We start from the raw sequence: 27799 nt of genomic DNA, 5'->3' as shown, positions 1-27799 counted from the left end.
CCTCCTGGACTCAAATTGTTGACCAGTATCATGTACTTGGAGACATATAAACTTGATTCCTATAGGAACACACACCATAGAATTTTTCTGTTTTTCTAGTTTAGTCATATGCTGGAAATTCGAATGTTCTTTTTACCCTTCAATTCAACATGACTGCGAGCCATTTTTATTTAGGCAGCAGCTGCCAACAAGCGTCTCAAGGATGCTCTCCAGAAACAGCGGGAGGTTGCAGATAAGCGGAAAGAGACTCAGAGCCGTGGGATGGAAGGCACTGCTGCTCGAGTGAAGGTACGGACAGCTTGACCGGCCAATTCTCTTGTGTATACTGGGGGTGGGAGAAAACGGAAGGTGCTTTTGTTTCATTTAGAGTTAACCACTGCAAAGCTAAAGGTCTGCCAGAATGCTTTATTTCCTGAGGATATGATATCGTTGAGTGGCTGTTAAATACCAAGAGTAGCGAACCCTTTCTATCTCTACCCCTCTTGAGTTGAGGGTCACTTAATTTTTAAACAATTTTATTGAGGTATAAATGACCTACAATAAATTGTACATATTTGACGTGTACAGTTTAATAAGTTTTGGCACAGATATGCACCCATGAAATCACCACCACAATCAAGATAATGTCAATGTCCATCAGGACCCAAACTTTGTGTGTACCCCCTTGTAATCCCTCCCTCCTCTGGACCCCCATCTCCAGGTAACCATTAATCTGCCTTTTGTCATTACAAATTTATCTTCACTTTCCATAATTTTATAAAAATTGAATCATACAGGATTTTTTCTGGCTTTCATTCAGTTTCATTAGTTTGAGATTCATCCATGTGATCGTGTGTATCAATACTTCTTTTTACTGCTGAGTGACATCCCACGGCATGGATGTACCACAGTTTTTTATTCATTCACTTGCTGATGGACATGTGTATTATTTCCAGCTTTTGACTATGACAAGTATTGTACTGAACATCATGTGCATACGTGTTTTTATTTCTTTGGGATAGGAAACCTAGGAGTGGAATTGTTGGCTTGTATAATAGGTATGTATTTTAACTTTTAAGCAACTGCAAAATTGTTTTCCAAAGTGGTCATACTGTTTTACATTCCTTTTAGCAATGTATGAGGGTTCCTGTTGCTGTGCATTCCCACCAATACTTAGTTTGAGTATCGTCAGTCTTTTCAACTTTAGCTATTCTAGTAGATAGGTAGTGGTATACCACTGTCATTTGAGTGTGCATTTTCCTGGTGACTGATGGTGTTGAGCATCTTTTCATGTGCTTATTTGCCATGTGTATGTTTTATGAAATATCTGTTCAAATCTTTTTCCCATTTTTAATTGGGTCGTCTTTTTTCTTATATTTGAGTTAGTATTCTTTATATAGTCTAGATATATTCAACAAAAGACTTCTATGTCTTATGAATATTTCTCCCAGACCGTGGCTTGCCTTTTCATTTTGTGACAGTGTTTTCTGAAAAACAAAGCTTTTTAATTTGGATGCCATCCGATGTATTGACATTTTCTTTTTATACTTCAATGGTTTTTATGTCCTATTGAAGAAATTTTTGCCAAACCCAAGGTCACTATGATTTCCCTCTAAATTTTCTTCTAGAAGTTACATAATATTAAGCTTTATGTTTAGGTCTGTGATTCATTTTGACTTGACACCTTTGTGAAAATCAATTGTCCATAAGTCAATTTCTAGATTCTATTTCATTGATCTCTATGTCTATCCTTCTGGCAATACCAAAATGTTTTGATGATACTAGCTTTGTAATACGTTCTGAAATCAGATAGTATAAATCCTCTAAAGTTGTTATTCATTTTCAAAGTTGTTTTGGGAAAACTAGGTCCTTTACAATTCCATATAAATTTTAGAATCAGCTTGCCAGTTTCTACAAAAATTCTGCTGGGAGTGTGATTAGGACTATATTAGAATCTATTGATAAATTTGAGGAGAATTTACATCTTAACAATATTGGGTCTTTCAATCCATGAACATGGTACATCTCTCCATTTATTTGTCTTTTATTTCTTTCAGCAGTGTTTTTGTTTTCATTGTATAGGTGTTACAACATTTGTCGAATATATTCCTAAATATTTCATATTTTTATGCTATTGGAAATCTGGATTTTTTAAATTTCCATTTCCAACTGTTTGGGCATACTTGCTGGTTCTTGTAGCTTTTTTTGCAGAGTCCTTAGGATTTTCCACATATACGATCATGTCATCTTGCAGATAGAGACAATTTTATTTATTCTTCTCGGTTCTGTGTGCCTTTCTTTTAACTTTGTCTTGGCTTATTGCACTTGCCAATACCTACAGTAAAATATTGAATACAGTAGGTGAAGGAGACATCTTTGCTTTGTGTCACTCTTAGGAAAAAAGCATTCAGTCTTTCACCATTAAGTATGTTAGTTGTAGGACAGTGGCAGTGGTGGTTATGATTTGGAGCCATTGAGATGCCTCTGCGGCAGCTGGTGGCATAGGTGGCTTGCGTGGAGGCGGGCAGAGGTGGCCTGCGCGCACCCGTGGCCCTGGCAGGTGTGTCAGGACACCCCAAGGCATCCTCCCGCTCCTGCCACCCGGGAGCCTCGGTCCAGTCCCATCCCCTCCCGCATGCCCCTACCCCAATCCCTTGGTCTATACTGCCGCACCTCCTCCCTGAGCTTCAAACCCATGCATCACCCTTCTCAAAACATGACTTGCAATTTCAAACCTGGAGACCTCATCTTCATCAAGATGAAAAAGGTTACTCTCATTAGGCAGCTCAAGTAGATGAGATTCCTGATGGAGCTGCAAAACCACCCACAAACTACCCTTTTACTTTTTTGGAATCCATGAGACTGCTTTTTAGGCCCAACGGTTATGTTTCCTTACTCAGAAAATAAGGAAAAGTGCAGAAAACTAAATAAATGCAAAGGCTTTAAGGAAGGTTTATGGGATATAGATAACAATCCGAAAGTGACATTTTCAAATCAACAGGCATCAGCTAAACTATCAAATGCATCATCTGATGTTAAAAGTGAAGAAAAAAAAGACTAGTGTTTCAAAGGAAGATGCCGACCATGAAGAAAAGCCAGCAATGAGGATGTGATGAAAGCGATTGACGAAACCACTCCAAAAGCTGCCAGAAGAGGGAGAAAGAGAAAAGCAGAAAAACAAGTAAAACCAAGGAAGCAGGAATAGTGACAATAACAATGTCACTGTTGATCTAAAAATGTGTCGTGAAAGAGGACAACCTGCAGCTGTAGAAGTCAGGACTCCAAAACCAAGAGGCAGACCCCAAATGGTAAAACAGACCTGCCCTTCAGAGAGTCACATCTTAACTGAAGAAGACAAAGGCAAGAAAATGGGGCAAGAGGAAAAACAACCTAAAAAGCAGCTTACAAAAGATGAAGAAGGCCAGAAGGAAGAAGCTAAGCCAAGAACCAGACAAGAGAGAGGGGAAGAAAGAAGTTGAGTCAGAAAGGGAAAATTTTGCTAAAATGGGTTACATCAACCTCTGATTCTCAAGAGAAAGGAGATGGTTGAGAAGGCAGAAAGAAGAGAAAAGGTGGAAGAAACTTTCAGACTGCTCCCAGAAGGAATAGGCTAAAAGGCCAACATGAGAAAGAAGCAGCAGATAGAAAACACAAACAAGAGGAACAAATGGAAACTGAGCGGCAGAATCAAGATGCAGGAAAGGAGCTAGAAGTTAAAGAAGTGGAAGAAGAAACAAGAAACATCAATGGATTCTCGACTTCCAAGGATACACGGTGAAATAAAGACTTCACTCTAAATTGACAACCTTGATGTGAAGCCATGTATCAAGGTCTTGGATGAACTTATTTCACTTCAGGTCACAATGCAACAAGCTCAGAAATGATGACAACACTGAAAAAATGACGGCAACTCAATGTGACTCTGATTATTATGGGAACGTCTGCAGGGATGTACGAGCTGTGACAATTGAGTTCGCAAACTTGCCACCATGTGCTTGCTTTGGCGGCACTGTATGTGGTCTGACAATTAAGTTTGCGAACTTGTTGCAACGATGTTGCTAACCTTTTTAGATATCAGAGGGATTATTCATTATGAATTTGTACCAACTGGACAAACTGTTAACCAAGTTTACTATTTCGAAGTGCTGAAAAGGCTGCGTGAAAAAGTTAGACGTGAGCTTTTCACCAATAATTCATGGCTCTTGCATCACGACAATGTACCAGCTCACACGGCACTGTCTGTGAGGGAGTTTTTAGCCAGTAAACCAATAACTGTATTGGAACACCCTCCCTACTCACCTGACCCAGCCCCCAATGACTTCTTTCTTTACCTGAACGAAGATAAAGGAAATATTGAAAGGAAGACATTTTGATGATATTCAGGACATCAAGGGTAATACAACGACAGTTCTGATGGCCATTCCAGAAAAAGAGTTCCAAAATGGCTTTGAAGGGTGGACTAGGCACTGGCGTCAGTGCATAGCTTTCCAAGGGGAGTCCTTCGAAGGTGACCGTAGTGATATTCAGCATTGAGGTATCAGCACTTTTTCTAGGATGAGTTCGCGAACTTAATGGTCAGACCTCATATGTATAACGGGTTTAAGAACACGTTTTGGGTTGGTGAAGGAGATTCTGTAACCACACAAGTGCTGAATAAATCTCTTGCAGAACAAAGGCAGCGCGGGGAAGCAAATAAAACCAAAGATCAAGGGAGGGAAGGGCCAGACAAGAAGCCAGAAAGGGAACAAACAGGTTCAAAGACTCTAAATGGGGGCTTGGATGCTCAAGAGGGCAATCAGCCACAATGTAATGAGACAGCACTGAAAAAAGGGAAGGCGAGGCCAGCAGTAAGGAAAAGCCAGCCCGTGAAGAGAGAGACTGAAGTGTCTCTGAAGGAGCTCTCCGCTAGATAACTAGGTTGACATGCCTGGGATGTAGACATATGGTGATGGAAGGAGAACTGACTCCAGGTGGTGAGCCCACAATGTGATATACAGATGATATATCACAGAATTGTACACCTGAAACCTATGTAACTTTAACAATTGTCATCCCAGTAAACTTTAATTAAAAGATTTACCTTTTTTAGTGTACAGTTCTGCAAGTTTTTACAACATGTACAATTGTATAACCACCACCACAATCAAGATATGCAATAGTTCTATGATTCCCCCCAAATTCCTCTATACCCCTTTGTAGTCAGCTCCTCCCACATCCTGGCCCTTGGCAAACACGGATTTGTCGTGTGTCATCATTGTTTTCCCTTTGCATCGGTGTCATATAAATGGAAACACAGTCTGCCTTCTTTCACTCAGCATAATGCATTTGAGATTCATGCATGTTGTTACCTGTAGTTTGTACCCCTTTTTTTTGGCTGAGTGGTATTCCATTGTACGGCTGTCCAATAGTTTATCCATTCACCTTTTAAAGGATATCTTGGGGTTTTTTTCCCAGTGTTTGGTGATTATGAATAAAGCTGCTATTAAAACATTCACATACAGGTTTCTGTAAACGTAGGTAATCATTTCATTTGGGTAAGTACCTGGAAGCGGGTTTGCTGGGTCACCTGGTAAGTATATGTTTCACTATGTAAGAAATTGCCAAATTGCGTATCTAGTTGTTCATTGCTGGTATATAGAAATACAATTGCTTTTTTATATTAACTTTTATCTTCTGACTTTGTCTAGTAGCTACTTTATAGATTCTTCGGGATTTTCTACATAGACAATCATGCCATCTGTAAATAGTGTTTTATTTCTTCCTTTCTAACCTGCATGTCTTTTATTTCTTTTACTTGCCCTACTTACTGCATTGGCTAGGAACTTCTGGATGATGTTGAATAGGAGTGGTAGAAACCCACTCAGTCTACCACCTTTAAGTATGATGTTAGCTGGAGGTTTTTCATAGATGCCCTTTAATAGGTTGAGGAAGTTCTTATCTGGTCTTAGTTTGCTGTAAGTTTTTATTCTGAGTGGATGTAAATCTTGTCAAATACTTTTTGTCTCTAGTTTGTTGATTTGGTGAATTACTGTGATGTTCAAATATGGAACCAGTCTTGCATTCTTTGGGTAAAGTCCTCTTGCGTGTGATATATCATCCTTTTCATGTATTGTTGAATTCAACGACACGTGAAATTAAAATTTTACTAAACTAAAAATTTTCTGTAAAATTTTTGCATCTGTGTTCCTGATGGATATTGGTCTGTTGTTTTCTTAGATTGTTTTCATCTGGTTTTAGTATCAAGGTAATGCTGGCCTCTTAGAGTGAGCTAGGGAGTAGCCCTTCCTCTTCCATTGTCTGGGAGAGTTTGTATAGATTTAATATCATTTCTTCCTTAAAAGTTTGGTGCAGGGTGGCCGGGTGGCTCAGTTGGTTAGAGCGCAAACTTTTAACAAGGTTGCCAGTTCAATTCCCACATGGGATGGTGGGCTGCACCCCCTGCAACTAAAGATTGAAAATGGCGACTTGACTTGGAGCTGAGCTGCGCCCTCCACAACTAGATTGAAGGACAACGACTTGGAGCTGATGGGCCCTGGAGAAACACACTGTTCCCCAATATTCCCCAATAAATTTTTTTTTTAAAGTTTGGTGCAATTCACAAGTTAAGCCATCTAGGACTAAAGGGTTTTTGTTCGTTTTTGCTCTTTGTGGGGAAGGGTGTTAAATAAAATACAAATTTTTAAATAGATATAAAGTTTTTAGATTATATATTTCTTCTTGAGTGAGCTTTGGTAGTTTGTGTGTTTCAGGGAACTCGTCTGTTACATCTAAGTTGTCAAATTTATTGGCATGAAGTTATTCATGACATTCCCTTATTATCCTTCTAATGTCTATAAAAGCTACACTAATGTTATCTATCTCAATCCTGTTATTGATATTTTGTGCTTTTCTCTTTTTTCCTGATCAGTTTGGCTAGAGGTTTATCAAAGAACCAGCTCATTCTTACAAATGGTAAATTTTATATTATGTATATCTTACCACAATAAAAAAATACCTAAAAATCCCCAGCTCATTAATTTCCAGTCTTATATCTATTATTTCCTTACTGCTTTGGGTTTAATTGCCTCTTATTTTTTTTAGTTTCTTATGGTAGAAGCTGAGGTCATTCACTTGAGTTCTTTCTTCTTTTCTAATATAGGCATTTAATGCTATAAATTTCCCTTTAAGTACTCCTTTAACAACATCCCACAAATTGTGATCGTTATGTTTTCATTTGCATTCAATTCAAAATATATTCTAATTTCCCTGTTGATTTCTTTTTTGACACATGGGTTATTTAGAAGTGTGTTATTTAGTTTCCAAATGTTGGAGTATTTTTTTCCAAGTATCTTTCTGTTACGATTTCTAATTTAATTCCATTGTGGTTAGGGAACATACTGTATATGACTTGAATCCTTTTGAATTTATTGAGACTTATTATGGCCTAGAATATGGTCAGTCTTGGCAAATGTTCTATGAGTACTTGAGAAGAATGTCTATTGTGCTGCTGTTGGGTGGTGTTCTATAAATGTCCACCATGTCGATTTCATTGATTGTGCTGTTCATTTCTACTGTATCCTTGCTGAGTTTTTACCTACTGGTTCTATCAATTATCGAGAGATGGGTATTGAAATCTCCAGCTTGGAATTATAAATTTGTCTTTTTGTCCTTGTACCTCTATCTGGTTTGCTCCATGTTTTTTTTAAGATTTTTTTTTTATTGGGGAAAGGGGTACAGGATTTTATTGGGAAACAGTGTGCACCTCCAGCACTCCTTTCCGAGTCAAGTTGCTGTCCTTTCAATCCCAGCTGTGGAGGGCACCGTTCAGCCTCAAGTTGTCCTTTCAGTCTTAGCTGTGGACAGCGCAGCCCAGCTCCAGGTCCTCTTGCTGTTTTTTAGTTGCAGGGGGCACAGCCCACCATCCCTTGCGGGAGTCGAACTGGCAACTTTTGTGGTTGAAAGGACGCACTCCAACCAACTGAGCCATCCGGGAGCTCAGCGGCAGCTCAGCCCAAGGTGCCGCGCTCAATCTTAGTTGCAGGGGGCGCAGCCCACCATCCCCTGCAGGACTCGAGGAATTGAACTGGCAACCTTGTGGTTGAGAGCCCACCAGCCCATGCGGGAACTGAACCGGCAGCCTTTGGAGCTAGGAGCATGGAATTCCAACCGCCTGAGCCACCAGGCTGGTCCCCTGATCCATGTTTTTTGAAGCTCTGTTAGTAGAGGCATAAACAATGAGGATTAATTGATCCCTTCATTCTTATAAAATGATCTTTTTTATCCCTGGTCGTATTTGTTCTGAAATCTACTTTTTCTGCTAATAATATGGCCCCTCCAGCTTTCTTTCAACTAATATCAGCATGGTATATTTTTTAATCCTTTTAGTTTTAACCTATTTGTACTTTTGTTGGATTACTCTTAGCATGGTATGTCTTCATCAAAAGTGAAAGTGTTTTCAGGGATGGTTACTTTTTTGAAAACTGAATTTAGTTAATTTTGTTTGCTTAAAAATATTCCATTCATCTACTTGAAAGATTAAGAATGGACATCTATTTGTTAAATAGTGCACACAATCAAAATATACTTCAATTCTATATTATAACTAGATAAGGACAAAGGTTAAGGAGAAAATGAAGAAGGTAAAGACAGAGTATATAGAAATCTTGCTTCTAGTTACTTGGGCTCTGGTCCGAGTGAACTGAAGTCTGGAGCTAAATCTAACCCCCGGGCTAGAGGTTCCTCATCCCTAACCCAATGGCAACAATTTATCTTCTAGAACTGGCTTGGAAATGAAATTGAGGTTATGGTCAGTACTGAGGAAGCCAGGCGCCATCTGAATGACCTTCTTGAAGATAGAAAGATCCTGGCTCAAGATCTGGCTCAACTTAAATTAAAAAGGGAGACTGGGGAGAACCCACCTCCTAAACTTCGCGTAAGTGCCCTTATGGATATATGTGGCCAAATATCAGACTGCAGTACCCAGGAACCCTCACGACTTTGGAGGATGACTTTACTCATAGCATTTCACCCTCATTCCCACTATTCTTCTTTACAGAGGCGCACATTCTCACTTGCTGAACTGAATGGTCAAGTTTCCGAGTCAGAGGATTCCATTACAAAGCAGATTAAAAGCCTGGAGACTGAAATGGAACTCAGGTAATGTGACCATCTCTAGGGCATTATGAAAATGTATGCTGGAATCAAAATAGAACCTATCAGTCCAGTGATTCAGAAGCTTTGTGATGGGGAGAAACAAGAGAAAGAGGCGATTTTTGGAAATACACACTTCACTAGACATGTTAGATACATTTTCTCATTTAGTCCCTCCCTGTGACGTATACCAGATGAGGTATGTACCATTCTTCTCACTCTGGCGATGTAAACTTAAGTTCAGAGATCCTAAGGTATCCACTAAAGGTTCTATCGAGCTGGGAATTTGGGACCCACTTCGTGTGCTCCAAAAAACCAAGCTTGTTATGCTGCACCATAATTTTTTTCATTAGTTTCAGGTGTACAAAGCAACATAATAGACATTTAAACCCCTCATAAAGAGATAACACACCCCTCAAGCTACTACCCCTCTGACATCATATATAGCTGTTACAATACCATCGACTATCTTCCCTATGTTGTACTCCACATCCTGTGACTATATGTACCTATATTTGTAGTTATAGTTGGCATTCAATATTCTACTTCAGGTGTATAGTGCATTGGTCAGGCATCTACACAGTCTATGACGTGATCCCCCTGGTAAGTCCAGTGCCCATCTGGCACCTTACATGACCTTTACAACTTTGTTGATTATATTCTCCCTACTGTATTAATTACTAATTTGTATTTCTTAATGCCTTCACCTTTTTCACCCTGCCCCCAACACCATTCCTATCTATCACCCTGATAGATCAATTATCTGGCACCATACCTAGTTATTACAATATTATTGACTATATTCTTTATGCTATGCCCTACATCCCCATGACTACAGTGTAACAACTAATTTGTACTTCTTAAGCCCTTCCCCTTTCCCCCATCCTTAACCCCCCCCTCCCATCTTAAAGAAGTCCCTCTAAGAGTCCTTGTAATACTGGTTTGGTGGTGATGAACTCCTTTGGCTTTTTCTTGTCTGGGAAGCTCCTTATCTGTCCTTTAATTCTAAATGACAGCCTTGCTGGGTAGAGCAATCTTGATTGTATGTCATTGGTTTTCATCACTTAGAATATTTCCTGCCAATCCCTTCTGGCCTGCAAAGTTTCTGCTGAGAAATCAGCTGACAGTTGTATGACGTCTCCCTTGTAGGTAACTAACTGCTTTTCTCTTGCTGCTTTTAAGATTCTCTCTTTGTATTTGGCGTTTGGAATTTTAATTATGATGTGTCTTGGTGTGGGCCTCTGTGGGTTCATCTTGTTTGGGACTCTGTGCTTCCTGGGCTTGTATGTCCATTTCCTTTACCAGGTTAGGGAAGTTTTCTGTCATTATTTCTTCAAATAGGGTTTCAATTCCTTGCTTTCTCTTCTCCTTCTGGTACCCCTATAATGCAAATGTTGGTATGCTTGATATTGTCACAGAGGCCCATTAAACTCTCCTCAATTTTTTGGATTCTTTTTTTTCTTTCTGCTGTTCTGGTTGGGTGTTTTCTACTACCTTATCTACAGCTACATCGCTGGTTGGATCCTCTGCTTCATCTAATCTACTGTTAATTCCCTGTAGTATATTCTTCATTTCCATCATTGTATGCTTTATTTCTGACTGCTTCTTTTTATGGTTTTCGTCTCATTTTTATGCTTCCTATGCTCTCCCTGAGATCATTGAGCATTCTTCTAACCAGTGTTTGGAACTCTGTGTCTGATAGATTGCTTGTATCCATTTAGCTTCGTTCTTTTTCTGGAGCTTTGTTCTGATCTTTCATTTGGGGCATGTTTCTTTGTCTCCCCATTTTGGATGCCTCCCTGTGTTTGTTTCTATGGATTAGGTAGGGCTGCTATGTCTTCTGGTCTTAGTAGAGTGGCCGTATGTAGTAGGTGTGCTGTGGGGTTCAGTGGCACAGTCTTTCTGGTCACCTGAGCCACGCGCTCCAGGTGTGTCCCTTGTGTGGGTTGTGTGTGCCCTCCTCTTGTAGTTGAGCCTTACTGCACGTCAGTAGGAGGGACTGACCCTTGGGCTCACTGGTTGTGAGGACCGGCAGTGACTACAGTGGAGGAGTTGTGGTGCACGGGCTGACCCTACAGAGCAGGATCTGCCTCAGCAGGACTCTGGTGCCTGCCCAATGTACCCTTGGGTGTGTTGTACTTGGAGGCGGCTGGTGATGCTCCAGCTCATGTTGAAGCTGGCCACCGTGGGTACCAGCCCCAGGAACACCTTGGAGGGGATCTGCTGTAGGTCAAGTTCAGCCACACACATGCCCCACCGTGAGCCACCTGGCAGGAGGCACAAAGAAATCCACAGATGGCCGCTGCCCGTGCTTGGAAGCTCTCTGAGAGGCCAAGCCATGAACCAAGGCGGACTGCCGCTGGTGCCAACTTAGGGCTACTCAGCCAGAGATACAGGACACTCTCAAGCCAGATGCTGCTTGTCTGGGTTCCGCGAACCTTTGAGAGTCTAGGAAAGTCTGCAGCTTGAGCCAAGGCAGGTGGTCTGCATGAAAGAGCCACTGGAAACGGCCTAGATGTGCCCAAAAGTTGGGCAGGGCCAGGTCTCGAATGTCCAGGGCGGGGCAAATGAACAGCGGAGACCCAGAAATGGCAGCCACCTGTGTTCGCACGTCGGGAGGCAAGAGAGCACAACAAAGAAACAGTGGCCTCCGCCAGCTTCCCCGTCCAGGAGAAAGCCACCTCTCCAGCTCCCATCCCAAGCCAGACAACTCAGTTCCCCACCATTTGTCCCTGCTGCCTTTCCAGCTGCTGCCCCAGTGCTGGAGCTCAGAGCGAGTGATTCTGTTGGTGGGTTAAGTCCGTGCATGGTCCCTTTAAGAGGAGCGCCTGTGAGTGCAGCTGCGCTCAGTCTCACTCAGTCACAATCTCTGCTGGTTTTCACAACCAAAAATTATGGAGACTTCTCTCCCCAGCACTGGAACCCTAGGCTGGGGTGGGGCTTGGATCTCTTGCTCCTATAGGGGATGGGAGGGACCCCCACAGCTGAAATACCACTCCTGATCTTTAATGGTCACACGCGGGTATGGGACCAGCCTGTTCCACATCTTTGCCCCTTCTACCAGTCTGGACGTGGCTTCTTCTGCACGTCTTTAGTTGTAGGGCTTCAGTTCAGCTTGATTTTAGCCAATTCTCAATAATGGTTGTTTTGTAAATTAGTTGTAATTTCAGTGTGGTTGTAAGAGAAGGTAAACACAATTTACCTACTGTGCCATCTTTGTTGTCCTCTGCACCACAATTTTTGATGCAGTATTATCTCTGAAGTATAGAACTGACCAAAAACAAACTTTAGAGGAACTTAAGAAATGATGTCAGAAAAACAACAATGTAGAAGGAGGAGAACCTTAGCAATCATCAGCAAAGTGCATTAAATATAACAAATAGGCAAAGTTATCCTGAGCAGTAAGTGAGATTGGTAATAAAGTACATAACACAGTGCCTGGCATGTTAGAAGTGCTCGATGAATGTTCTTTTCTTCCTCCCTTCCTGGCTGTGAGACCAGAAGTAAGGTCTCACAGCCTCCCTGATCATTGTTACTGTCTTCTAAGTATCTGAACTCTAGAAGGAACAGAATTTTGACAGAGATTTTAGTGTCTTAAGATAATAGAATTTTATTGCCCAGAAGACCTTGGAGGTCATTTAATTTGTTTTTAGCAACACACCATCTGTTAATCTTTGGACACATCTGTAAGTCCCTCAGCATTTGAGTTTCTGCTTTGTGGTGCACTGGATGCAGTTAGGATATATAGAAACCATGGATGGTGTCACCTTTGCTCTCAAGTGGAAATAGTACAATGTGTTGGAATCATTTGTTAACATTTTGGGAATGTTGTAAACCATTGATAGCTTACAATTGGTTATGGTGAACGTATTTACACCAAAGAAACTAGCAAAAGCTACAAATCAGGTCTGGTTTTTTAAGTGCTGGGGCTTAAACATTTACCTACATAGCTCTGTGCATAAGTAAATGATTACTTAAACAGAGGGCAGCTGCCAAGTAGAGGGCAATTACTTGATGACAGAGGTGAGTTTAATCAAGAGGTTTTTCCCAAATTTTGAAATAGCGAAGGGACATGAATTGTCAGAGAAGACAGGAAAGGGCATATGATAGACAACAACTTCTTCCAAGAAGCTCTCCGTGACTTTTCATCCCTCACTAGCCTTCCTCTTCTCTGAATACTTCAGAATGTACAGTATTCAGTCATGTGATGCAGGTGATATGTGTTATCTGTCTATATATTTGTTAATTGTTTCACATTTATGAATCTTGTCACTCTAGAAAGATTGTAAGATTGTTGTAGGAAAAGACTGTATATTAGACCAGTGTTCTCAAACTGTGGTCCGCAAACCCCTAAGGGTCTCTGAGACTCTTTCAGGGAGTCTGAACAATCAAAACTATTTTCATAATATCAAGACCTTCTTTGGCATGACAGTGCAAAAGCAACAGTGGACAAAAACTGCTGGTACCTTAGCTCGAATCAAAGCTGTGCCACCAACCCATCCTAGTGGTCACTGCATACTTGAGCAGCACACATTCACTTTCTAAAAAGCCCATCTTACGTAAGAATGGCTTCGAGAAAGCAGTAACAACTGGTCATTTCCTTACGTCTGGACCCTTGAGCTCAGCGCTCCTGAGTATTCTGTGTGACGGACCATAGAGGACACATAAAGCACTTGAGCTGCGTGCGCAAGTCTGGCAGTTGTCTCGGGGGAAGCATGTGTGCGGTTGTTTGGGGGGAACCCAGCAAGCCTTTGTTCACGTGCAGTATCCTTTCTGCTTGAAAGAACGACGGACACACAGGCTCTGGTTATTCAGACCTGGGTACCTGGCAGACATTTTCTTGGAAATGAACCGAGGGAGCCTGTCACTTCGAGGAAGACAGCTGACAGTGTCACCGAAGGGAAATGGGAACTTTCAAGTGAAAATCAGAATTTCAGAAAATGTGTTTCCGCCAACATGGGCTTGACAGTTTTTCTTAACTTTTCTGACGAGACCAGTAGTGATACTAACAATTGTACTCTTCTGTATTGTATAATGAAATGTGTTAACATTTGGAGGCTCTGCATGAGTCAGTGTTGTCCACGTGACATGTTACAGAATCGTGTATGGGTAAAAGATCCATTCAGATTGCAAGATAGACCAACAGAGTTTAATGTAAGAGAGTAAGAAAAGTATATTAATAATGGTTTCAGGTTCCACGTTTCAATTCGCTCTTAAGGAACTGTCACTTGTTGGGGTGGGTGTAGTCTCCAAGAAGAATAGCCACAGTTATCTGAAAAGGTATTAAGATGCTCCTCCCTTGTCCAGCTTCTTGTCCGTGGGAGGCCAGATTGTCTTCATTCATATCCCCCAGAACATGTCACCAAAGACTGAATGCAGAGGGACGTGTGAAAATCCAGCTGTCTTCTACCAAGCCAAATATTACAGAGCTTTGTGAAAAAAGGAAAACAATCCCTCTGTTCTCACTAAATTATTATTTTATTTGTTTTGGAAAATGTTATTTTTCATAAACTATGTTAATGTATAGTGGATTATTATTGTTTTAGGTGAATCACTTAATATTTTTTCTCAGTTTTACTTCCTAATACGTGAATATCTATAGGTATAACATATATATGAACAGACTTTCTTAGAGGTCCTCAATAAGTTTGAAGAGTGTAAAGGGGTCCTGAGACCTAAAACTTTGAGAACTGCAATGTTAGATTATTCTTGTACCCATCTTCTTTATAATACCTTACATAGCACTGCGTCACGTAGTAAGTTCAAGAAGGAAGCTGTTAATGAAGCTGACATGTGTAGACCTTGGTCTCGGGCTGTACTGGATCATAAGGTATCTGGAAGCTATAACTAGGGTTAAGGTATCTAGTCTTCTCAGCACCTTCTCAGTCTTGTGGCAGGCACTTCAAGGTAACCTCTCACCACACCGGCCATAGGTGTCGATTTGGTATTCGATTCCAGCAAAGGATGTCTACCTGTTTGTTCTTTGGAGATTTTTTTCCCTTCCAGGATCCAACCTTAATCTTGTCCTTGCACAGGTGAGCCACATCACAATTTGAGCTTCCGAAGACGAAGTCACTTTACAGTCAGTGCAGTACAGCATAAGCCTTACTGAAACAGATCTTTGCAGGTGCCAGTGCATGATCCCTACATTTCAAGCAGGATTTATTAACATGAAACCATTTGCACAGTCTTTGGAGTCCCTTTGTAACAGGATTGGAGACAGCGTACATCCACCAGCTGCTGAGCACACATCCTAAGCAGATGACCAAATCATTATTTAAATGGTATTTAACAGATACCTCTTTCCTTCTTTCTCTCCCTGCAGGAGCGCTCAGATTGCTGACTTACAGCAGAAGCTGCTGGATGCAGAAAGTGAAGACAGGCCAAAACAGCGTTGGGAGAATATCGCCACCATTCTGGAAGCCAAGTGCGCCCTGAAATATTTAATTGGAGAGGTAAACATCACTTTTCCTCCCAGCAATTAGGGGTCTGGCTCGGTAGGTTGAATTAAGATGTTAGCCTGGAGTACGGTTCATGTTATTGCCACCTTTCATGGTGTGGAAGCACAATGGCACTGACATTAGAGAAATAGTTTTACGGGGAAAAGTTGCTGTGAGCCAGTAAGGCCCGTCACTTAGGAAAACATGGTATGACTTGCAAATTGATCCCTGTCGTGCCTGCCACAGAGCAAGTGCTCCATAAACATTTGCCACTAGTGAAGCCTAAGCTACTGTACAGCACACTTGGTAAAGCACCTCTGAGTTGTATATTCAAGTTTCACACAATCCAGGAAAGAGAAAACCTAAGATTCATCTTAAGGAATATCCGTCTTTACTGACCTTAAGATAATCTATCATCTTACGTTGTCACAAGAGGAATTAAATTTGATCCTCTGGTGATTGAGGCGTTTTCACTTGAGACAAGCATACACACTCCAACTGTGCAAGTCTGAGCAATGCTATCCTTTCTACATTTTGTGTTGGCTTAGCACATTTGTCGTCCTAAAGAAATCCTGATTAGTCTTGTGAGCACGGGTGTTTGTGACGTTCACCATCTGGGCTAGTAGAGAATATAAAACTAGGCCAGCATGAGATATCAATCTAGCCTGCAGTCTCGGCTAACGTGTCTATGAGTTTCGATGCGTGAACACAGACATTTGGCCAGAAGGGTGTGTCGTGTGGATTTCTCTTTAGAATGAAGGAAGAACTTCTTAAGTACCAGAATTTGGAGTTGTCAGATACTGTTTGTGTTCAGTTTATTCTTGACTTGAGACAGAGTGAGAGATGAAGTGACCTCAGTGGTGACCTCTAGGTTGGTGGTGTTGTTATAATCAGTGGTGGAATCCATGTGACATGCCAAAATAAAAATGGTCTTGGACGTGGAGGACCTTTTCTCAGTGCATTTCAAGAAAGCTGACATTTGCCTGCCTGATGAGTGGGGAAAGGTGACCGTTCTCCAAGTAAACCGATCTTTTATCCCTTCCAGCTGGTCTCCTCCAAAATACAGGTCAGCAAGCTTGAAAGCATCCTGAAACAGAACAAAGCCAGTTACACTGACATACAGAAGATGCTGTTTGAGGAAAGAAATCACTTCGCTGAAATAGAGACAGAGTTCCAGGCAGAGCTGGTCAGAGTAGAGCAGCAGCACCAGGAGAAGGTAAACTGAGGAGTACATCGTCACTGCTTTTTGTTGTTAGTTTAAAAAGTAGCAGAGGTCTGAAGTTGCGGTCAGAAGACCATGTCGTCTTTGCCAATTTGGCAAATAAGAAACGTGAGACAGAGAGAAATGACTTGTGTAAGTTGACACATTCCAGTGACAACGGTATTAAAGCCTCCATATTGAATACCAAGATAATGTGCCGTGAGAGCAAAGAGAACAGTTTACTGCCGCATCACAGAGCAGTCACATGGGCCCCTGCTTGGACAACACCGCAGTTCCTTTCTCTTACTCCTTCGGTGCCCTCGGGTTGTGTCTCTTCAGGTGCTGTACCTTCTCAGCCAGCTGCAGCAAAGCCAAATGGCAGAGAAGCAGCTGGAGGAGTCAGTCAGTGAAAAGGAAAAACAGCTGTGGAGCACACTGAAATGTCAGGTAAGATGGGGCCTGACCACAGGCCTGACCAGAGTCCTATCCCGCTAACACCATTGTACTTGCAGCTGTCCTGAGCTGCTGAAAAGAGGTTGAGAGTCGTAACCATTGTTGCTTTTTGGCCCTAGTTGATCAAGTTAGGGCTATTTAGAATGTCGCCCCCCATAGAATCGCCTCCTTTTTGGTACAGAGTGACAGCACATACTCCATACCAATCTTTGAGGCCTCCTGGTTTTTTGCCTCAACTCTGAGCTCTAAACAGTTGAGAAAATTAAATCATGCAGTAGATTGCTAGGGGCATTCAGCTATCTCTTTCTGCGCCTGTTCTTCTGAGCTAAGAACTGACATGTTCGTAAACTGCCTGGGGTCTGAATTTCTTCCCAACGCTGGGAACACCACGCCCTTTCGTAGCATGTTGGGGCACTGTTTTATCCAACTTACAATCTTTTTCCTGAACTACCGGTCTCTATGGTTTTCTTGGTCCCTCCCATGGAAGATAGAACCAAACTACTTAAGGTTGTATGCATGGATCTGTGCTAAGTGCCAGGAAGCTTAATCGGCCTTATTATTAGAGTAGCAAATAAACTGCCTGATCTGTGTTAACAATGGTGAACAAAAGCATCTGTGGTCTTCAGGGAAGCAGCACTGTCCATGTGGGTTTTCTAATCTGCATTCTGGTGTGAATAAGGGATGTGAGGTGAGGCTAGAGAACAGAAAAGAGTAAGGAACGGTTTTTGCGAGTGCAGTCAAGGCTGCTTGTGAGCGTAGGGATGGAAGTGGCATTTGGGACACCTAAGAACTGGTAGCAATCGCATTTTTTCCGGGTGCCAATGCCTGCTGTGCAAAAACCATCTGCTGCCATCAGCTTGGCAGCAGTATGTTTTCATCTATGTGAGTTGTTTGGTAACCCACATGCAATGCCCAAAATTATCCCACCTATCACTGCACTCTCTGGAAATAGGATGAAGAACTTGAGAAGATGCGAGAAGTGTGCGCACAAAATCAGCAGCTTCTCCGAGAAAACGAAATCATCAAGCAGGTAAGGCAGCTTTCCGCCCACTGAACGAGACCCCATTGCAGCTGAGGCCAGCTCTTGGGAGTGACCCTGAGTGTGAACTTGACTCTATTGTATTTATAAGGTCCCAATCGAGTTTCCACGTGACATGCATTTCAAAATGGTATAAACACACGTTTTAATTTGCTCTTTTCTGAATCTAATACTGATCTTGTAAAGCGGGACTCCTGCAACCGACTTCCACCATCACCCCACCCTGCTTAAGTGTGGTTTAAAAGGAAGCTGGCTCGAGAATCTTTATGTTTCAGCCATGAGCACTCTCGGAAGCTGCCCTTTGTCTCTTCTTTTCAAATAGAAACTGACTCTCCTCCAAGTAGCCAGTAAACAGAAACCTGCTCTTCCTAAGGATATTCTTCATTCTCCAGATTCTTCTTTCGAATATATCCCACCTAAGGTAAACTGCTCAGTGCCTGCGATTCTTCCGCATAGCCAAACTTTGGAGTGGGGTTGCTAAAATTGCCTTTTAGAAGAGGTTGAGAGGGAAAATCCACGTTTGAGCATCTCGCTAAAGCTCTAGCACAGTCTTGAGGAAAGTAGGCCGTGTGCCTCCCTGGAAGGCTGCCTCTGGGCTGTGTACAAGATTATGTAACACAGCTGAGGAGGGAAGCAGAGTATAAGAGCCGTGTTCAGGGCCGGCCCGGTGGCTCAAGCGGTTAGAGCTCCATGCTCCTAACTCCGAAGGCTGCCGGTTCGATTCCCACATGGGCCAGTGGGCTCTCAACCACAAGGTTGCCGGTTCGACTCCCGCAAGGGATGGTGGGCTGCGCCCCCTGTAACTAGCAACGGCAACCGGACCTGGAGCTGAGCTGTGCCTTCCACAGCTAGGGCTGAAAGGACAACAACTTGAAGCTGAAAGGCACCCTCCACAACTAAGATTGAAAGGACAACAACTTGCCTTGGGAAAAAAGTCCTGGAAGTATACACTGCTACCCAATAAAGTCCTGTTCCCTTTCCCCAATAAAATCTTAAAAAAAGAAAAAAGAGCCGTGGTCAGCTGTCCGTCCAAAGACACTTATCTCTTCATGTGTGAGCCCCTCCTTCCTCTGTCAGACTGCTCAGCCTGTTCCCCTTCAGACTCAAAGGCCAAAGCCAAGTGGGCTGTATCTGAGGGAGGCTGAAATCTTGCCTCTGGGGGTGTGGCTGACAACCGCAACTGGGAAGTTGTGATCCACGTGTTATTTTTTAATTTTTAGTAAATAACTATTCCAAACCTTTGTTCTTAGCCCAGACCTTCCCGTTTTAAAGAGAAGTTTTCGGATCAAAGCATGGACATCGAGGACCTAAAATATTGTTTAGAGCATTCTGTGAACGAGCCTGAGGACGGCGATGGCGACGACGGGGAGGATGAGGAATGGAAGCCAACAAAATTAATCAAGGTGTCCAAGAAGAACATCCAAGGGGTAGGAGGCAGCTCTCATCTCTGTCAGGGGTTCTAGTCATTGGTCTTCACCGACATGCCCTGTTCCCGAGCCCCTATGTCCCGGTGAGGGGCACTGGCTCCACGGAAGGGCCAGCTTGGTACGGAATCCAGGGCTTCTAGAAAGGGCTGCCTGAGTGCACAGGGAGGCTGTCTTCATGTTCGCGGGTCTTTCCCAATCTGAACAGGAACCGTAGTGTTCTATGCCATTTCTTGAGGCTGGTTCCACAGTGATCATAACAATCCTTTACATTTTTATAGCACTTTACAGTTTATAAACGATGTTCATATGTGTTATCTCTTTTCATTGTCACAAAAAATCCAGTGGGCTATTTCTTATTTGCCTTTTATAGGTGGATCTGAGACCAACAGGAGGGAAATGACCTTGCCCAAGGTCATATAACCAAGTGACAGGATTTGAAATCAAATATTGTGATTCCAAGTCCAGTTTGTTTCTAGTACTGCACGGTCGTATCGGTAAAAATTACAGACCAGAAAGCTGAGTGGGAACTTTATCTTCCTTGCCTAACACTAGGATTTTGCTCACTAGGTTACAGGGCAATGAGAATTAGAGAAAAGGCTATTAATTCAGATCGAACACACCAAGTGAAGGCTGGTCAGAACAGTCTTAACTTTGAGGCATGCTTTATTTAGTTACATGATGATAGTCCTGCATAATTATCAAACTTCCATGTTTTATGTTGAAACATTAACTTCACTACTACCCCACCTGTGCCCTGCAGCCACATTCTGCTCAGAGAGCAGTTCACAAGTGACCCTAGCTGGCTTCCTGGAAAGTTACTTGATTTCCTCAGCTGATGGTGCACCACACGGGGAATTGAGCTGTAGACAGCCACACCACCAGAGAGACACCGGTCATCAGAAGTAGACAGTCACCTGGCATTCAGTTGTTTGCATAGTGTCATCAGGAAGGCAGCCTATTCTGTGCTCTTAGTGGGACTTGGAGCTCGTCCTTAGCCTCGGTGACCTTTTAATCTAATGGGGAAACAAGGCGAAGAAATTGAAGGCCACCACAGGACCTCAGCATCCTCAGGAAGGTGCGCTGAGAGCTTCTTAAGACACAGTCCAAGGAGGTAGTGTTTGGGAAAATGCCAGGAGAGAGATGACTATTGCTGCATTATAAGATGAAAGGGGAGTACATCTTGGGAGACCAAGACTTGGTAGTAATAGTTACAGCAGGACAGAGGGTTAGGACACTTACAGGAGACGGAGCAGAACATGTGTGGTTTTCGATCACTTCCTCCACAAACATTCATGGACTGTGCTGGAATTGGAGAGCTTGCGCTCAGTGCAGCTGAAAAGGTCAGCTAAACAATGGGAAGCAGTTCAAAAGTACGCGCGAAAGCACATGGTAGACGGCCTAAAACTCTGGGGGAGGAGTTTCCAAATGGGAAGCAAATATAGCTATACTCGTCCTCAAGGAAAGCTTATTATATGTGATATAGCGCTGTTGCTCTAAGCCTAAAAAGGGATATTATATATATATATATATATATATATATATATATATATATATATACACATATATGTATATACATATATGTAAAACAAAATTGTGAGTAAATAACATTTGCTGTCGATGACACAATCTAGGTCTAAAGCAGTGAGAGATTATTCTTTTCCAGGCTTTTCCCCTGAGTTTATAACTTGAGAAAAGAACATAACTGGACTTGAAGGGGATCAAGCTGGCATACAAAGTGGAAGCCCCCTTTGGACGAGCTCACAGTACCGTGTACGTGGTACCATACCTGCCCTTTGCTCAGACTGCTCATAGACCTGTTCAGTGTAGAACTTGGCGTGTGTGTGAAGGCCTTCCCGGTGTTTGCACCCAGCTGAAGGGGGCTGGTGTGATCACACGGGACCGCACAGGAGACTGCAACACGCCCCAAAATGAGGACTTGTCCAGCGCTAAAGCTGAAAAAGTTGGCTTCGTCACTCAGCCATGTTGCCTGTGTGTACCAAGGAGATACTGAGGGACAGGCCGTGTGCTGTCGTTTAAAAATGTGATAGCATAGAAGCCGGGTGGACATGGGTCCTCGTGTGGAGTTCGCCACAGGTGAGTTGGATGACCTTAAGCAAGTCACTTAATCTCCCTGGGCCTCAGATTCCTTATCTGTGTAATGAAGGGATTAGACTGGAACAGATGTACAAGGTCCCTTCCAGCACCAATATCCTGAGTCAAAGTAACAGCCAAAGTGGTAGAAACGGTTTCATTGTTGTTGTTTTTAACAAATGACTTCTAATAATACTACCTTTACATGGTGTCGTATGGTATCTGAGAAGTTCAAAGAAGGAATGTATGCAGGCGCACCTTGTGACAGATAGAATGTCATACGGGTATTATTACTAAAGTATTTCACAGATACTCTCTTTTGTCCCCTTTGGCAGAAAGAAAAAGGGAGCAGGTATTCTTGTGTCTACCTTAGTGATGAAAGAATGGAAATGAACTTGGATGAGGTGACTTGTCCAAGGTCATGCCAAGTATGGAATATTGGACTAGGGCCAAAGTCTTCTAATTCCTAGCCTGGTATTCTTGGTTAAAATTTTTACTGGATCTTATCATTCTGAGATACAAAATCACACTGAAATCAGTTCTGGAAGAATTGCACACTGTAAAGCCACACTTCTCGACCCTGGCTGCTTATTAGAATCCCCACGGGAGCTTTTAAATACAGGAAGCCTGGTATCCCACCCTCAGATATGCTGATTTAATTGGTCTGAGGTGGGACCTAGCCTTTCTGAAAAGCTCCCCAAAAACTTCTTACGTGAAATTAGGGTTGCAAACCACTGGCTTAAAGGAGCCCAGAGGTCTTTCAGCTCTACTCCCCACTTTATCTAATAAAGAGCCCCTCTCTTACAGTGGTACTTGACTGTGGTGTTGGGACACGCTGGTGGGTTGCCCACAGTTGTGATACACACACGTGCACGCATGCACGCACACATCTATATTTGAGGTTATGTCTGTGGCAAGGTCATGCTCCCTCTCTTACCTTCTGATCTGTGTCCTGGTGTGACAGAGCAGGATGACGTTAATAGCCAGTACACATGGCATTCGTATGAGTACATCTGTCACGTGTGTCATGACTGTTCTGTCATGCCAGGTGTCTGTCCAGCCCCTGCTTGCTTGAAAACTTCTCGTATGGGGCATCTCACAGGGCAACCCACTGTATTCCACAACCTTTAGAAAGTTGTTCCTTGTTGAGCTAAAGTATGCTGTCCAATGGGTCTAGGCTGTGTAAAAGTCTACGTGTTGTCCCTAATGGCAGCCTTTCAGATACCACTTTCATCCTGTTATCCCTTTGAATAAAATAGAAACACATGGACAGGGTAACAGATTTTTAAGGCATATAGATGAATTTATAAATGGTCAGAGGACCATACCCAGCCTACAGCAGTCAAAGGATTGGTGTCATCCTGGTGAGATCTCTCTGGGACACATGATAGAAATCTATCCTTTCCCCTGTTCATTCAAAGGAGCAAAGATGTTTTATTTTAATATCCCATGTTGGAAAGTATGACTAAGAAGGGCATTCCTGTCTATTGCTTCTAAGAATGTAAATTTGGTAGACCTTTCTGTAAGGTGATAAAAATATGTATCAGAAGCCTTAAAAATGCTCCTATCTTTTGGCCCAGTAATTATACACATAAGAATTTATGCTAAGGAAATAGTCATTGGTATATAAACATATTTACTCACTCAACACATCTGTTTTGAACACCTAACGATGTATCAGACACTGTTTCTAGGTGCTGAGACTGAACAAACAAGACAGCTAAGATCCTTGGCCTCGTGAAACAGAAGACATTTTTGTGGAGACACAGAGTAACCAGAAAAACAAAATACTTTTAGATGGTGGGCAGAGATAAATAGAAAATAGAGTGAAGTCGTGGAGAAGGATAGGGTCGGAGAAGAGCATTAGAAGAATGCTTGGATGTGGCCTCTCTGCAGAAGAGAGATTTAAGCTGAGATCTGAATAAAGTGAAGGAGCGAGTCAGGAAAAGAATCAGAGGAAGAACATCATAGGAAAAGGCAGCAGAAAATGCAGCTGCTGGAAAGGCCAGTGTGGCTGGAGCGTGTTGAGAAGAGGGTGAGAGTAGTACAAGATCGGCTCAGAGGGGTTGTCAGGGGCCGGGTCATGGAGGGTCTGGTCAGTCATGGTAAGATTAGGTTGTATTTATGGACCAGAGTATGCGCAGTGCTGTGATTTATAATAGCAAACATTTTCTTTCAACACTGTGTCAATATGTAACACAGGGACTTGACATTTCCACACAATGAAATACTAGGTACAACTATTAAATATTAAAAATCGTGGTTTTGGTTTTCAAGTTTTATGAGGTGATATATATATATATATATTATTCTCATAATCAGAAAGAAAGATACTATTATGGGTTATTTTGCCTTCATAACTACAGAGTGATGATGGTTGTCATTAAAGAGACGTAAGGGCTTGAGTTTAAACTATAAATTCAGTATGAATCCACAAAGATATGACAAGGAGAAAACCTACCGTGATTTTACACCTCGTTAATAAGACTTAGGTTCCTAACAAGGGAGGTGTTTGTATCAGTCTACTTCACAACCATCACACGATCTCTAGAAAGTTATGCGCATTTCTGGATGTCACAATGAAGATGAACTTGGCAAATTAGTGTATAGCCAAGATGGTGAGGACTCTTGGAAACCAGGCCATGTGCTGAATCATTAAGGGAGCCAGGTACATTCCACTTCGAGAGGATTTGGACAGAGGGGGCCGGGGATGGGAAAATTATGCTCAGGGTTTGAACAACTACGCTGTGAAAGTGGGGTGAACTGGTTCCATGTCATTCCAGATGGCCAAATTGGTTCCTGTGCTCAGAAGTTAGATAGAGACCATTATCATCTCAAGATAAATAGGGCTTGGGATCATTAGACCAGGGATATGAGTGAGGTGACTCATACATGACCTGTGGCTTTAGATGGTCACTGAAGCCTCTTCTGACTAACCCAGCATTCTGTGAGCTCTGCCACCTGTTTGTTCCAAGCGAAACTATCCCTCACCCTTCCACCATTTCTCTTACAATATCACTTCCTATAATGCTGATCACCGGTCTCTTTTTTGCCTAATGTCCTCTTTATAAAACACACACACACACAGTGAACTCCAGTGTGTCCACAGGAGACATGCTTAGTGACTCAATGGGTTTCATGCATGCAGAGACTCCTACCAGGGCCTGGCACATGTGACTGTCAGCTACGAGTATTGGGTCGTGTTGGTAAGTGAAACCTGCTGCTGTGAGGGGTGTGGCTACAGGGCGGCCTGTTCCTAGAGTGCAAATGATGTGCTCACATTCAGCAAGATGTCATGTGTGTGAAGTCGGGAAGCATGTGAGACAATGCCTTGTATTTCTTGGCATTGGTAAAAGGCATGCCCAGGAACAATAAACACCTCCTGCAGGAGACTTTGCCCCTGGGAGGGCGGGAGTCAGGCCAATGGGATCAGGCAAAGGTAGACAGCAGGCCTTGGTTATATATGTACTGATTTACTTGTTAAGGGAGGGGTGGGGACACGAATGGAGATTTCATTGTCAGTGCTTTGATATGCCTGAAAAAAATGATGGTGCCCTGTAGTAGGCTACATTATTTAAAACGGGGTCTGGCAGTTGCTCCCCATGATTTCTGAACTCCCAATTTCTGCCTGAGTACATTTGCTTTTGGACAGCCATTCACACTGCGGACTCTTGGAACTTGATGACACCTCAAACCCCGAGGCCGTTTTTGCACAAACTACTTTTAAGCCAGGTCTTCCCCGCACATTATAGTTATAAGGTTGACTTGGGAGGGACCTAAATGCCAGACTTATGTTTATCCCTGTTGTAACTTTTCTTTTACTTTCAGCACATAATTCCCGCCTGTCAAAATATTTTTGATTTGTGATTCTGATCTTACATATTTGTCACCCTTCCAGTTTTGTGTTGTCACAGCAGATTAATATGCCTACCTTGTAGACCAGTTATGAGATTCAAATGAGATTTTGTATTCGTGTCCTCTATGAAAGTACTCTGAAAACTGTAAAGTGCTATACAAGTGTAAATGATTTTAGTTCCCATCATCCGTGACTCCTTAAAATGCTGAGTGAATGGGACTTATAGATGAGGTAATACAGAATAGTACACCTGAAATCTATGTAGTTTCACTAACAATTGTCACCCCAATAAATTTTAAAAAACCAAAAACAAATAATTCCAATGAAAAACTGCTGAGTGATTAAAGTGCTGGGGACAAAGCCCAGGCTGACCCTGAACCAACTGTAGGAATGTCAGCCGGATGCGAGGACCGTTAGCTAGGGCTAAGGAAGCTGAGCGACGGTGCTCAGTCCTTAAATATTCCTAAGTGCACTCGCATCCCGCTCCCAGGCCTTCACTTTGTCCATAGACTCCTCACGACAGTCCTGTCAGCGGCCCTGCCTTAGTATGGCTTCCCTCTGATGTGTCTTTGAAGTATACTGTCAGCAAAGGGATTTGTCTGGCTTGACTTGTTCCTAGTAAACCTGTGGTGCTTTGTGTTGATCACTGTTTGACTTAAGAGGAGACGATGAGGCGGTAGAAGTTTGCTACAGTTGCTTCCATGTTTTGAGAAAGGTGTGCAAGGGAAGGGAAATCCCTTCCAACTCGTCTTCTGGCCCTTTCAGTAATGTGTCTTTTCACTAACCTGTTTGGCAGTGTTCCTGTAAGGGCTGGTGTGGGAACAAGCAGTGTGGATGCCGGAGACAGAAGTCCAACTGCGGCGTGGACTGCAGCTGTGATCCCAGCAAGTGTAGGAACCGTCCGCAATGCAAGGTACGATGGGCACAGTGGCCCTCACCATCCCTTCACACCTCCCACCCTTTTCTCCTCCCTTCCATCCTGAAACCTGCAATCTCCTGCACAGCTCATCCTGCCCTTCTTCCCTCTGTGACCAGAACAAGACATGTTTCACTTCTCAGTCCTTCTTCCTCCCGGCTAGCCTGTCCACACACCCCTTCAGAACACAGCCCCTCCCAGGAGAGTCTCTGCCCTGGCTCTAAAGTTTCTGTACGGAATGACGAACAGGAAAGCAGGCAGGATCAGGCTAGTCCAGAGGCTTAGCTGGAACTGTAAGGGCCACGTGCTGAGCCATCAGCTTCCGGAAGGAGGTTAACCTTTCCGACCTCTTCTGACGCTAGTTCAGCGGTGTCCAAACTGCGGCCCACGGGCCAACTGTGGCCCGCGATCCATTGTTAATTGGCCCGCAGCAAATTCCAAAAATATGTTTAGTTTACTTAAATAAAGCAGGTGAGGCAATACATACTTCACCTCGAGTGAGTGGCCTGGCTGTTTGTGTATTTTACCGCATATGGCCCTTGGTGAGAAACGTTGAAAAAAGTTTGGACACCCCTGTGCTAGTTCCTTAGCCCCTCTCCATGGGCACAGGAACGGGGTCTTCCTAGTAGTTCCTGTCGTGAGCCAACTGAACTGTAGCTGTCCCCTTATCGTGCTCCCAGGATTAGCTCAGGGTAGTACCAAGCTCATCAGGTCCACGTGCCCGCCTTATACCTACCTGTGGCCATGGAGAAAGGGCGTTCCTAGCGCTCTCTGTGCTAAACACTCATTTTAGCCAGCTTCACCTGATGCTCATTCATCACGCATGTCCAGAAACATCTACATGTGAGCACTATTAAAAAGACTTCTAAGGTAGGTAGTCATTAGGGGACTAAAATGACAAGCTGGAGGTTAGGCTAAGAATTGTAGAAGTAACAGGAACCTTTGGAGTCTATTCCTGTGGGTTTTTTCCATGTGGATTCTGCAGTCCCATGGCAGCTCCATGGAAATGCCTCCAAGCAGAGGTACATGGCCTGACTCAGTCTGCCCCCTCCCCTCGTCAGCCAAAGCAGCTTGCTCTTTTCTTGTGTACATATTGGGATTCCGCCTAGAATTTCAGTTGTAAAAACCAGTGATCTAAGTCCAATGCTTCCACTTTACTGAGAAGGAGAGTAAGGCCCAGAGGTAAACTTAAGTGACTCACCTGATATTATACAGCTGGTATGACAGCTAAGATTAGACCTCAGGCTTCCTGACTCTTAATCCAGTCT

General features: G+C 43.0%; 1 protein-coding gene and 1 pseudogene across 2 annotated transcripts in view; both read left to right on the top strand.

Annotated features, from left to right (window-relative positions):
- Nucleotides 1–27799, top strand: part of KIF4A (kinesin family member 4A) — an 87136-nt gene that overhangs the window by 57963 nt on the left and 1374 nt on the right. Inside the window, exons 19-28 of the mRNA XM_081042702.1 lie at nucleotides 175–288; nucleotides 8735–8890; nucleotides 9014–9114; nucleotides 15434–15563; nucleotides 16594–16764; nucleotides 17089–17196; nucleotides 18155–18232; nucleotides 18564–18662; nucleotides 19492–19668; nucleotides 26412–26528. Of these exons, the coding sequence (XP_080898828.1) occupies nucleotides 175–288; nucleotides 8735–8890; nucleotides 9014–9114; nucleotides 15434–15563; nucleotides 16594–16764; nucleotides 17089–17196; nucleotides 18155–18232; nucleotides 18564–18662; nucleotides 19492–19668; nucleotides 26412–26528 (1251 nt within the window). The remainder of the gene's footprint in view (nucleotides 1–174; nucleotides 289–8734; nucleotides 8891–9013; nucleotides 9115–15433; nucleotides 15564–16593; nucleotides 16765–17088; nucleotides 17197–18154; nucleotides 18233–18563; nucleotides 18663–19491; nucleotides 19669–26411; nucleotides 26529–27799) is intronic.
- On the top strand, nucleotides 2696–4896 carry LOC308494842 (PC4 and SFRS1-interacting protein-like; annotated as a pseudogene). The gene is made up of 2 exons: nucleotides 2696–3930; nucleotides 4559–4896. The product of its transcript is annotated as a PC4 and SFRS1-interacting protein-like (transcript).

The sequence above is a fragment of the Rhinolophus hipposideros genome (assembly GCF_964194185.1).
Source record: "Rhinolophus hipposideros genome assembly, chromosome: X".
In the NCBI taxonomy this organism is placed as follows: Eukaryota; Metazoa; Chordata; class Mammalia; order Chiroptera; family Rhinolophidae; genus Rhinolophus; species Rhinolophus hipposideros.
The sequence above is the reverse complement of the archived record's forward strand: the minus strand, read 5'-3'. Positions and strand labels throughout refer to the sequence as shown.